The sequence below is a fragment of the Heterodontus francisci genome, chromosome 25 (assembly GCF_036365525.1).
Source record: "Heterodontus francisci isolate sHetFra1 chromosome 25, sHetFra1.hap1, whole genome shotgun sequence".
Classification (NCBI taxonomy): Eukaryota; Metazoa; Chordata; class Chondrichthyes; order Heterodontiformes; family Heterodontidae; genus Heterodontus; species Heterodontus francisci.
The window spans coordinates 37,055,643-37,069,495 of NC_090395.1; the positions used below are offsets into that span (position 1 = coordinate 37,055,643).

A 13,853-nucleotide genomic window follows, 5' to 3' on the forward strand; every position below is an offset into this window, starting at 1 on the left:
TTATGATCACACAGTTTGCAACACTAACCTACATTGCAAAGGACTGTGAGGAGGGAGACAAAATATCTGTGCATTTTCCAGCAAGAACCAAGACCCAGGAAGTTTAAAATCTTTTCAGCACGCAAAGAAATATTGCTTGCTGCTATTTTTGAATCACTGATTGACTGTCATGTGACAAGCCCCTCCCCATCTGTGGTCTTAAGCTGGAGTTTTTTTTCTCCGCAGAAAAGCAGCAACTGGACTGACATGAGCAGACCCTAAGTGGGGGTGTCTCTCTCCATTCCAGCTCGAAAGCTTTCAAATCCTGCTTGTTGACTCACCTCATTTGCATACTCCAGCAAGAGTCAGAAACCCTATTGGAGGAAATCATCCACATCGCTATCTCCAAGAGACTCTCAGAATCAGTCACCTACCTCTTCAAATTAAAAGCCTCAGGACCACAGAATTCAGTTAGATGCCAGCCAAATCACCAAACTTCACATACAGTATACTTTTTTTTTTTTAAATGGACTCTAACTCAACCAATCTACCTTTCTCCACTCAACAATTTGTGCGTGTAAACCTTTCGTGAGAGAGAATGTGGGTGTCTTCTTTATTAGTTTGGTTTAGGTACAATAAAGTTAACCTTATGAAAACTTGTCCAACTGGCTCTTATGACCATAGCAAGTAAGTAATCAAAAACCTACTGAATTGGCCAGTACATCCACTTTAAGAATTAAAGAGTCAAACTAGGAGCAGGAAAAGAGGGAAGTTCTTCGATCCCTCCTCACTTGACCATAACACAACACACTTCTGATTGGCCTTCTATATTCTATCCGCTGTAATTGTCATTCAAAACTCTGCTGCCCGTGTCCTAACTCGCACAAAGTTCTGTGCTCCCATCACCCCTTTGCTGACTGACTTACATGGACAACACCTCAATTTTATAATTCTCATCCTAGTTTTCAAATCTCCTCCAGCCCTACAACCTTCTGAGATACCTGCTTTCCTCTAATTCTAGTCTCTCAAGCATCCGATTTTAATCGCTCCATCAGTGGTTGGACCTTCAGCTGGCAAGGTCTTAAAGCTCTGGAGTTCCCTTCCTAAGACTCTGCCTCTCTTTCCCCCTTTTTGATGCTCCTTAAAACTTACCACTTTGATCAAGCTTTTGATAACCTGCCCAATATCTCATGGCTCATTATCAAATGCTCCTGTGAAGTGCCTTGGAACATTTTACTACATTAAAGATGCTCTATAAATACAGGGGGTTTCCACTCCGTTTGTGTGGCATGTTTACTTTCTTGGACCTTAAACACCTCTACAACTGCCTCAACTGAATGCAAAATTATTTATCAAGTGCTCAAAATGTTATCAGATTCTTTATTGCCCATGTTAAATTTCAACACCTAGAAAAAAATCTGAAGATCCAAGTCATTACAAGACAAAAAATTGTTCACCAAACAGATTTTATTGTTATTCTGTGCCATATATTTGTATTTCAAAAACAAAATCAGTAATCATCCAAATTTACCAAAAGAATCTTCAGACAAATCCTTATATTTATTTCATTATACTTCAACTAATGATTTAAATAGCTGATACATTTTTGTCTTGCCAAGCCTTTGTATTGTGTTAAAACAAAGTGACACTACACCAAGGTATATCCAAGTAAAATCTGGGGCAAGTATTTTCTTCTTAGTAGAAGATTTTCTGATGTGGCACTGTTTGTCCAACAGAACAACTGGAGTTCTCATATCCATATAAGTCCAGTTTGGTTTGGAGTTGCACATATTTTAAATAAGCAAACATTACAGCTTCTATAAACTAGATCAAATACAAGCAGCAGTGTGGACTTAGATAGTCAAGTTCAAGGTATTCACTGATCAAAACCTCCAAGCAAATGATCTAAAAGAGTTAGCTAATACATGAGTACTTCAGTAATTACTACAAATGATCACTCTGGAAACACTGGAGAACAAGACCGAATCAGACAGACATGACAATCACTTGCACAGGCACTATAAAACATTAGAGCAATATGTTCAGGTTTGGAACATCAAGATTTCAGGTTTTCAGACTATTACAGATATTGAACTGCATACAGCCACAATCGCATCAACTGTAGATCCCATTAATATTGCTCCCATGTTTGGTATTTGCATTTTTTAAATAACTTTTTGGTGAACTCGCATCTTAGCAATGATAAATCAAATATGCCTGAACACAGCTTCAAAGCAGCATCCTGTTAATGCAAGTGGGAATCTTTCCAAATCACCATCTAGATGGCCTTTCTGAGCAGGATTACCAGTTATGGGCAGTACTGCACCAACCAGATAGGTTTCACTTGAAGAAAAAGCTTTAGTGCCAGAGGAAACTTTCATTCCTTCAAATCTTATGACGCATAAGAAAAATTAGTTTGCTTAAATCATTTTACCAGGTAGTCCCACACCCTGTGAATGAAGATAAATGCCTAAAGGTTTAAAATTAATTAACTGCATATCCTAGATGCTGCACCACTTGGTCACCGATAGTTGCATGTGAAGAATACTGACTTACATGCAACCTTCAGTGTCAGTGATTGTACAGCAACGTGCGAATAAAAATAAAATGAAACGTAAAGATGGCAGAATTGAAACGCCCAAGGTATCCACCATGTCACCACTGTCCCTCTTGATTGCTTTTTAGATTTGTGTAGTTTTCACTGAGTAATTTTAAATCCTTACATTGATGACATGCACACTAAATATGAAGCTCTCAATTCTATGTTTTTCAAACAAACAGATTAACTGACAGTACACATTATACATTTATGCATTTGATTACGTACAAATACACGAGATGGACATCAGTATTAAATGTAACTTGCATAAAAACCTGCTTATTTTGTTTAATATCAGTAAGGCAACCACCACTGTTTGAAGTGCAAACATTTCCATTTAGTTTGTGTATCGCTCCCTGCTTTTCCCAAACCAATATAGGAATCTTGACATTCTTAGTAAGCAAAGCGCATTCCTTTTGTATATCCAAGTTTGTCTAAGTTGGGGTTGCATGCAAATTGAATCATGGGAGGCGGGCCACACATGAGAATCAAGCTGTCATCACTGGGTGCTGGCAGGTGTTCCTTTATCATGTCAGAACTCAAAAAGCCTTCACTAAAATCCCAGCCTAAAATAGAAAAATAAATTTACATTAAACAATAGATCCATTTGGATATTTCCACAAAACCTACTGTGCCTCTCAAGAGTTGGTTTCCACTACCACCTCAGGTCAATGCCAGGCATACACATTTGGGCCCCAGCTGTTCACAATAATATCAATGATTTGGACGTGGGGACCAAATGCAATATCTCAAAGTTTGTGGATGGCACAAAACTAGACGGGAATGTGTGTTGAGGAAGATGCAAAGCGGCTTCAAGGGGATTTGGACAGACAGTGAGTGGGCAAGAACATGGCAGATAGAATATAATGTAGAAAAATATGAGGATATCCATTTTGATAGGAGGAATAGATGTTCAGAGTATTTCTTAAATAGCAAGAGATTAGAATGTGAAGATGTAGGGGCCTCACAGCTCCAGCGACACAGGTTCAGTTCTGGGTACTGCCTGTGGAGTCTGCAACTTCTCCCTGTGACCACATGGGTTTCCGCCGGGTGCGCCGGTTTCCTCCCACAGCCAAAGACTTGTAGGTTGATAGGTAAATTGGCCATTGTAAATTGCCCCTAGTGTAGGTAGGTGGTAAGAGAATTGAGGAAAGGTGGGATGTGGTAGGGAATATGGGATTAATGTAGGATTAGTATAAATGGGTGGTTGATGGTCGGCACAGACTTGGTGGGCCGAAGGGCCTGTTTCAGTGCTGCATCTTTCTATAAAGGGACCTGGGTGTCCTTGTAAATAAGTCACTGAAAGCTAACATGCAGGTGCAGCAAGCAATTAGGAAGGCCAATGGTATGTTAGCCTTTAACACAAGAGGATGCGAGTACAGGAGTAATGAAGTCTTGCTTCAATTGTATAGAACCTTGGTTAGACTGCACCTGGAGTACTGTGCGCAGTTTTGGCCCCCTTCCCTTATGAAGGCTATTACTGCCACAGAGAGTGCGCAACAAGGCTTCACCAGACTGGTTCCTGGGATGGCGGGACTGTCCTATGAAGACAGATTGGGGAAACTGGGCCTGTATTCTGTGGTTTCAAAGTATGAGAGATGATCTCACTGAAACCTACAAAATACTTAAAGGGATAGACAGGGTTGATGCAGGTAAGAAGTTTCCCCTGGCTGGGGAGTCTAGAACTAGGGGACACATTTCAAAATAAGGGGGAAGCCACTTAGGACAGAGATGAGGAGAAATTTCTTTATTCAGAAACTTGTGAATCTTTGGAATTCTCTATCCAGAGAGCTGTGGAAGCTGAGTCATCGACTATATTTAAAGCAGAAATTGACAGATTTCTAAATACCAATAACAAAGTGATATGGGGATAGTGTGGGAAAAAGGCATTGAAGTGAATGATCAGTCATGTTCATACTGAACGGCAGAGCAGGCTCAATAGGCTGAATGGCCTACTCCTGCTCCTATGAAGCATCAGGAGGAATTCCATTTACCTTGTCAGGACATTGTTGAAAAAATGCAAGGTCAAGTTTTTTTGTGCTTGACAGATCAGATTTGGTTTTCATGAAGTTATTAAAATCACCGCCAAATTAGGGAAGGGCAACAAATGCTGGCTTTGCCAGCGACGTTCACATCCCAAGAAAGAATTTTTAAAAATCCTTGTTTTCCATGCACTATTCCATAATCCTTTTGCTGTTTTGATCCCTGATTTTAATTAGTTCATCTCAGCCAGGGCAATTCATTTAGCCTTACTGCTCCTGGGGTTTGGAAGGAAGGTGACAGTTGCTGGAAAGTACACGTTTGGATGTAGCAGAGGACAGTTTCATGCTCAGGCACTGATGCTCCATGAGGTTGACAGCCTGACACTAACTGGCTGGGCTCACACAAATGGTTCCATTTCACTCAAGAAGGTTGACTTTACGAGCCAAAGTAGGTAAAATTTAAAATTGAAGAGACCATGGGATGAATAAATGTGTTAATTCACTCACAGCAAGAAAATACTTGATATTCAGATACCCAAGCTTTATAAGTGGAGCCTGCCAACTTAAAATTGAATAATTTTAAAGTCTCAGAACATGAAGGAAAAGTTAATCAAATAAATCTATCACAGGACTTTATTAAGAACCTTTTCTACAATAACTTATTTGTACAATTAACCTGTGATGGTCAAAGTTTATCACCATCCTTACTACTGGAAATTAATAACTGAAAATTAACCCCAAAGCTTCACAAATTGTAAAGACTGTTTCCGTTTGGCTTTTTTTCCCCCCTGACTTTTTCTAATCTATTCCAACTATTCTTCACTGTCCTTGCCTCAAAACCCAGAGCCCAGGCTAATGCTCTGGGGACATGGGTTCAAATCCCACCACAGCAGATGAAATTTGGATTCAATTAATAAATCTGGAATAAAAAGCTAGTCTAATGACGACCATGAAACCATTGTCGATTGTTGTAAAAACCCATCTGGTTCACTAATGTCCTTTAGAGAAGGAAATAGGCTGTGCTTACCTAGTCTGGCCTACAGGTGACTCCAGACCCACAGCAATGTGGTTGACTCTTAAAATGCCCTTTGAAATGGCCTAGCAAGCCACTCAGTTCAAGGGCAGTTAGGGATGGGCAACAAATGATGACCTAGCCAGCGACACCCACATCTAGAAAAAAAAACACTAAAAAAAATTCACACTTTCACCCTCTGCCCTTGCAATCACCAATAGCAGAGAACAAGTTTGAGGAAAATGCACTTGATTAATTGAAATCAAGAATGACCTTTAGCCACTCAAATACACAGACAAGGCAATGTCTGGTGTGGAAAAATGTACCAAATCTGGAAGGAATGTTCAAATGAGCAGCCCTTAAAAGAACAAGTCGACATACCTGTAATGAATGACAAATTAAGATGGAAACAATTCTTTGGCTCCATTTCGAATATGAGATTAAGAATCCCGATTTGAATGTGAATGAAAAGTCTACTCTAAGCAAATACCAAAAGAAATTAATTGTAAATTTGCTTTATTGAACTGTATTAAACATTGAGTGTCTACCTTCAGGAGCTTTATCCACAGTATACCACAGCCTAAAGCGATCAGGATACTGAGCTTGAATTTCCTCCAAGTCATCACGTAGCAGAATGTCCTTTTCAGTCTAAGATGGAAGAAAATATTGACAAAACATTGTTTAACCTGCACGCTATACTGTTTTCGGCAATGAAAGAGACCAGGAGCCAGGTGGTGCATCCCCAAAAACTGGAGTTAATCCAAGACAAAGGATAAAAAACAGGAAGAAAAATGAGCCATGTATTCTAGCTTATTTGAATACTTTGAAAGGTTTCTTTCCTGCTTCTTGAATTGTGAAAATTTCAGTAAAATGATATCTACTCTAAATAGTTATCTAATTCAAACCTTGTCAATAACCTTAGCTAGAGTTCGAACTTCAGAATTACAGTATTAGAGACAGCAAGACACAAAACAGAGGAAGATAAGGAAAAAGATTAAATGTAGTAATCCTGGCTATAGTCCTTTTGCCCCAATTAAGGGTATGCCTTTTCAGTGAACCCAGCTTCCATCCTCCATAAAAGAGCTTATCCAAAACTCACCTACACATTTCCTAATGCAACCAAGTTCCGTACCCCCATTACCCTGTGACCTACATTGGCTCCCGGTCTACAAACATCTCATTTAACATTTTTTGTTCAAATCCCATCATCTCACCCCTCCCCATCTCTAAGTTGCTTCAACTCTGCAACCCACTCCCCCCAAAAGAACTGTGTATTCCTCCATTTCTGGCCTCCTATACATTCCCAACTTCCTTCGCCCCATCACTGGCAGCCATATCTTCAGATGTCTAGGCCCAAAGCTCTGGAATTCCCTCCCTAAATTTCTCCCTCCTCCTTTAAGAGGTTCCTTAAAACCTACCTCTTAAGATTTTGGTCACCTGCTCTGATATCTTTGGCTCAGTGGCAATTATTTTCTAGTTATGCTCCTATGAAGCATTGAGATGTTTTACTACTTCAAGTCGTTGTTGAATGGCTGACTGAATAGCCAGTTTGATATGGCTATAAATAGAATGACTTGATACAAGTTTCACTAAACAGCCATTGTACTGCATTGTTGCTGTTTTGATGCTAGTAGAGGTGTCCAACCTTTTCACGTGGGAGGGGCCATATTACAATTTTTGTCCTACTTTGGGGGCCGGTGAGAAAAGTTTGTAAAGATAAAGGCATCAAATTTTTTTTTTTAATCAAAACAAAAAACGTGCATTTTTGTGAGGCAGCTTTAAATCAGAAGACTAATTTGACTTACTTCCTCGTCACTATGTTAAACACTAACTTAGTGACATAACTGGCATTGTTTTTGCTTGCATAAGTAATCAAGCCAAGAGGAGTATAGGAAGCGGAGGGGTGAAATCAAAAAGGAAGTTAGGAAAGCTAAGAGAGGACAACCAAAATCAAGGTGAACCCAAAGATGTTTTATCAATACATTAGGAGTAAGGATAACTAATGAAAGAGTAGGGCCCATGAAAGACCAAAAAAAGGTAACCTACATGTAGGGGCAGAGGATGTTGGTCTGGTTCTTAATGAATACTTTGCATCTGTCTTCACAAAGTGGGAAAGGGGGGGGGGGGGAATACAGATACTGTAGTCAAGGAAGAGGGGTGTGAAGTACTTAATGTGATAAACATAGGGAGGCAGGAAGTATTAATGGTATTAGCATCCTTGAAAGTGGATACATCACCAGGGACAGATGAAATGTACGTCAGGCTGTTAAAAGGAGCCAGACAGGAAATAGCAGAAGGTCTGTCCATCATTTCCCAGTTCTCACTGGATACAGCTGAGGTGCCGGAGGATTGGAGGACTGCAAACGTCGTACCTTTGTTTAAAAAGGGAGTGAGGGATAGACAGAATAATTACAGGCCAGTCAGTTTAACCTCAGTAGTGGGCAAATTATTGGAATCAATTCTGAGAGGCAGGATAAACTATCTCTTAGAAGGGCACAGATTAATCAAGGATAGTCAGCATGGATTTAAAGGAAGATCTTGTCCAACTAACTTGATTGAATTTTAAGTAACAAGGAAGATTGATGAGGGTAGTGCAGTTGATGTGGTCTACATGGATTTTAGCAAAGTTTAAAAAAAAAGCACATGGAATCCAGGGAAATGTAGCAAGGTGGATACAAAATTGGCTCAGTGGCAGAAAACAAACGGTAATTGTTGACAGGTGTTTTTGTGACTGGAAGACTGTTTCCAGTGGCGTTCCAAAGGGCTCAGTACCAGGTCCCCTGCTTTTTGTGGTATATATTTATGATTTGGAAGTAAATGTAGGGGGAAATGATCAAGAGGTTTGCAGACAACGCAAAAATCGGTCGTGTGGTTGATAGTAAGGAGGATTGCTGTAGACTGCAGGAAGATATCAATGGACAGGTCAAGTGGGCAGAAAAGCGGCAAATGGAATTCAACCCGGAGAAGTGTGAGGTAATGCATTTGGGGAGGTCAAACAAGGCATACACAATTAATGGGAGGATACCGAGAGGTGTAGAGGAAGTGAGGGACCTTGGAGTGAATGTCCACAGATTTCTGAAGATAGCAGAACAAGTCAATAAGGTGGTTAAGAAAGCAAGTGGAATCCTTTCCTTTATTAGCAGAGGTATAGAATACAAGAGCAGGGAGTTTATGCTGGAACTGTATAAATCATTGGTTCGGCCACAACTTGAGTTCTGTGTGCAGTTCTGATCATCCCATTACAGAAAGCATTAGAGAGGGTACAGAGGAGATTTACGAGGATGTTGCTGGGACTGGAATAATGTAGCGATGAGAAAAAATTGGATAGGTTTGGGTTCTCCTTGGAACAGAGAAGACTGAGGGGAGATTTGATTGAAATGCACAAAATTGAGGGGCCAGGACAGAGTGGATGTGAAGAGCCTATTTACCTTAGCAGAGAGGTCAGTGACTAGGGGGCACAGATTTAAAGTGATTGGTAGAAAGATTAGAGGGGAGATGATGAAAAATCTTTTCACCCAGAGGGTGGTGGGGGTCTGGAACTCACTGACAGGGTAGTAGAGGCAGAAACCCTCAACTCATTTAAAAGACGTCTGGATGTGCACCTCAAGTGCCATAACCTGCAGGGCTTTGGACCAAATGCTGGAAGATGGGATTAGGCTGGGGGCTCGTTTTTCGGCCAGCACAGACATGATGGGCCAAGTGGCCTCTTTCTGTGCCACAACCTTTCTATGACTCAACCTCTGCCCACACATTTGATGTAGCTATGGAATATTTCGGACAGCTGTCCATCAGTTAGGAGCGATTTTGATCTCTGTCTATTGCATCTCTCTTTGCCCCTCCCCACACTCACCATAAATGTGTATAATAGAGGCAGGCTGTGAACGCAGCCTCTCTGCTGGGCGCAGCCATGTTGTGTGGGAGCGGTCCTGACAAAGTTGTAGCTGTCCGCCAAGGTGCCTGACATTCAGGCAGTGCTGGGTTTGACCCCAGAGTGGCCACTGTAGCTGGTGCTTGGAGCAAAAGCAGAGCCAAGCTTGAAATTCCGACTCAAGGAAAGGGCAAAACAAATCAGAGGGCAGAAACCACACAGCAAGGAGGAGAAATGGCCAGATAGTTTATATCCGTGGGTCGGATGGATTCTGGCCCGTGGGCCGTATGTTGGACAACCCTGTACTAGTAGATTCTAGATGTAAAGGGACTTTTCTGGGTTATTCACCTAGACCAAGTGTTGGTTCAAGGCTCGTGCTCCTGAATACATACAATAGCCACGATACAGTTGCAACTGGTAAATTTCAACACAAGTGATTAGCAAAGGATTTCATCCCCTACTTTCCTTGACAACATCCAAGTCCAGTCAATATATCATTATAAATGAAAACAGAAAATGATGGAAATACGCAGCAGGCCAGGCAGCATTTGTAGAGAGAGAAACAGAATTAGCATTCCAGGTTGATGACTTTTCATCAGAACCTGAAGCGTTAACTGTTGCTCTCTCCACAGATACTGCCCAACTTGCTGAGTATTTCCAGCATTTTCTGTTTTCATTTGAAGTTTTCCGTGTGTTCAGTTCAATATTTATCTCTCAACCAACATCAAAATAAATGAATTTACCTGTTAATTGTTGGTGGGATCTTACAGTGCACAGTGTAGCTGCCACATTTCCTTAAATTACAACAATGCTACACTTCAGGATATCCTGAGGTTGTAAATGGTTTTATATAAACAAGTTCACTCCTTTATATATATCCCCACTACAATGGCTTGAATTAATTAGTCCCATTTAGATTGTCTCAGCACAGTAAATGTTTTAGTCTACTCACTTGATTTGCAAAAAGTAAATAGCACATTGTTGGGTCCTCGTGATCCTTCATAATCCCACGGATCAATTGCAGCATTGGAGTGATACCTATAGAATAAGGCAACAAATTAGTAAAGGGAAACCAAACAAACAATTTTATGTAGTCGACTGTCCAAGTGATACTTCTCTGCTTGGCGCCACAAATGCGCCAACATTCTATGTTCTGTAGGTTTCCATCCCTTTACTCCCATGTATTATGTTCTATTTCCTAACTTCTAACATTTAAAAAAGGAAAATAAAAGTCATAATTTCTTGTCATATTCCTTCTCATAGAATTGAATCACTACTTGAAAACTAGGCATGACTCTGTCATTAAATGTCTCGTGCAAAGTGTACTAAGCACTATAGACAAGGATTCCAGGTTCAATTACCAGTTGTGTTGAGTTAGCTCTCATCCATAATAGCTACAGATAAGTTATTACTGGTTCAAAGTCCTTGACAGGGAAGGAAAGCTACACCAGGCAAAGATTTCAACGGCGATTTGTGATGGAAGCTTGTGTGTGAATAGCATATATGTTAAGTTGCCCTCCCATACATGAACACTCCCCCATGCTCACTATACACACGGAAAACAGCTTGTGCAAGCTTTCAGAAGGATGCGGTTTTCTTGGAGCCCCTATTTGACACAGTACAAGAGGAGGGTTAGAGAGAGAGAAAGCAGTAGGAAAAATACTTTTCAATCATTTGTATATTCAAAACGAACTAGCAAAAGATAGTCACAACTATCACAAGCACAAAATAGTTACTCAACAGACTCGCATTACATACGAACATACAAACTAGAAGTAGGCCGTTCGGCCCCTTGAGCCTGTTCCGCCATTCAACATCATGACTGATCTGTTTGTCTCGAATTCCACACTCCCATCTACCTCCAATAACCTTCGATTCCCTTGCCTAACAAGAATCTATCTACCTCCGCCTTAAAAATATACAATGACTCCACCACCACTACCTTGAGGCAGAGAGTTCCAAAGTCGCACAACCCTCCGAAAGAAAGTTTCTTCTCATCTCTGCCCTAAAAGGACAGCCCCTAATTTTAAAACAATGCCCCCTAGTTCTGGACTCACCCACAAGAGGAAACATCCTTTCCACATCCACCTTGTCAAGACCGTTCAGGATCTTATATACTTCAATCAAGTCTCCCCTCACTCTTCTAAACTCCAGTGAAAATAAGCCCAGTCTGTCCAACCTTTCCTCATAAGGCAACCCGCTCATTCCAGGTATAAATCTAGTAAACCTCCTCTGAACCACCTCCAATGCATTCACACCCTTCCTTAAATGAGACCAAAACTGCACACCGTTTTGGAGATGTGGTCGCACCAAATCTCTGTATAACTGAAGCATAACATCCTTACTTTTATTTTCAGTTCCTCATAAGATAGCATTCCATTAGCCTTCTTTATGTCTCGCTGTACCTGCATACTAACTTTTTGTTACACACGCACAAGAATACCTAGATCCCTCTGAACCTCAGAATTCTGCAGTCATTCTCCATTTAATACTGCTTTTTTATTCTTCCTGCCAAAGTGAACAACTTCACATTTTCCCACATTATACTCCATATGCCACATTTTTGCCCACTCACTCAACCTATCTATATCAGTCTGCAACCTTATGTCCTCTTCACAACATACTTTCCTACCTATCTTTGTGTCATCTGCAAATTTAGCTACCAAGCCAGTGCTCCCCTCATCTAAGTCATTGATATAAATTGTCAGAAGTTGAGACCAGGGCACAGACCCCTGCAGGACTCCACTCGTCACATCCTGCCACTCAGAAAAGGACCATATAGTCATACTGTGTTTTCTGCCAGCCAGCCAATCGTCGATCCATGTTAATATGTTACCCCCTCTACACCATGAGCTCCGACTTTGCACAATAACCTTTTACATGGCACCTTGTCGAATACCTTCCGGAAATCCAAGTACAGTATGTCAACGGGTTCCCCTTTATCCACAGCACATGTTACTCCTTCAAAGAATTCCACTAAATTGGTTAAACATGATTTCCCTTTCACAAAACCATGCTGACTATTTTACCTTGAGTTTTTCTAAGTGCCCAGGTATAGCCTCCTTAATGATTGATTCTAACACCTTCCCCATGACAGATGTCAAGCTAACTAAGTGCCTCTCTTCCTTCCATCTCCTGACTTACAGCTATTACTGGAATGTTTTTGTATCCGCTATAGTGAAGACAGAAGCAAAATTTGTTCATTTCATCCACCATTTCCTTATTATCTATTAACTTCCCATTCTCTCTCTAGAGGACCAACACTCACTTTACTTACTCTTTTCCTTTTTAAATACCTGTAGAAACTCTTGCTGTTTTTACATTTTTAGCTAGCTTAAATCTGCAATCAAAGCAAAGTCACAGCTGTAATGAGGTTTACAACTTATTACCTACCAGTTCCACCGGCTATCAAACCAAGTTTTTTGGCAGATTTGGTTTCTGGTGGTGATTTCTTGTCAGGCTGGATACCAAATTTGCCTAGAAAAAACAAAATAAATTACTATGCAACTGCTCCTCTCCATCCACCTAACCCACAAGAGTCATGACACAATTGGACTTTGTCGTCTTAAACCTGTGTTAGTAGATAAAGTAAACAATGCTACACAATATGCTTATTTTGATGGTCAGCTGCATGTGAAACGTGAAGCAGTTTTTCACCGGGATAAATGCAAAAGTAGCCTTATAAGTTTACATGTAGAGACGACAAATGTTTGTGCTTTGCCTGCTCCTTTAGATTGATACTATTAAGAAAAGAACTCTGAGTTTCCAATTTCAGTCTCTGTTCAGAGAAAGGCAAAACATTAAAACAGGTGGGAAGCATCACAGGGCTAATCTTAGGCCACAACTATCAAAGAGCATTTGCTCACTTTTTCCGGAGTGTATGGCATGAAGGGACAAGTGCTCACCCTTGAAAATTTAACATTTTTAAAAATTCATTCATGGGATGTAGCCGTCGCTGGCTAGGCCCACATTTATTGCCCATCCCTAATTGCCCTTGAGAAGGTGGTGGTGAGTTGCCTTCTCAAACCACTGCAGTCCATGTGAGGTAGGTACACCCACAGTACTGTTAGGAAGGGAGTTCCAGGATTTTGACCCAGCAATGACGTAATGGCAATATAGTTCCAAGTCAGGATGGAGAGAGACTTGGAGGGGAACTTGCAGATGGTGTTCCCATACATTTGCTGCGCTTGTCCTTCTAGTTGGTAGAGGTCGTGAGTTTGGAAGGTGCGGTCTAAGGAGCCATGGTGCATTGCTGCAGTGCATCTTGTAGATGGTACACACTACTGCCACTGTGCACCAGTGATGGAGGGAGTGAATATTTGTGGATGGGGTGCCAATCAAGCGGGCTGTTTTGTCCTGGATGGTGTTGAGCTTCTCAAGTATTGTTGGAGCTGCACCCATCCAGGCAAGTGG

At 41.0% G+C, this 13,853-nt stretch overlaps 1 protein-coding gene across 1 annotated transcript in view; it reads right to left on the reverse strand.

The window, feature by feature from the left end:
* Positions 1-1,428: 1,428 nt before the first annotated feature.
* Positions 1,429-13,853, reverse strand: part of LOC137383831 (NADH-cytochrome b5 reductase 3-like) — a 35,340-nt gene continuing 22,915 nt past the window's right edge. Inside the window, exons 6-9 of the mRNA XM_068057103.1 lie at positions 12,834-12,917; positions 10,393-10,478; positions 6,121-6,220; positions 1,429-3,144 (exon numbers count right to left, since the gene is read on the reverse strand). Coding sequence (XP_067913204.1) covers positions 2,972-3,144; positions 6,121-6,220; positions 10,393-10,478; positions 12,834-12,917 — 443 coding nt within the window. The 3' untranslated portion in view covers positions 1,429-2,971. The remainder of the gene's footprint in view (positions 3,145-6,120; positions 6,221-10,392; positions 10,479-12,833; positions 12,918-13,853) is intronic.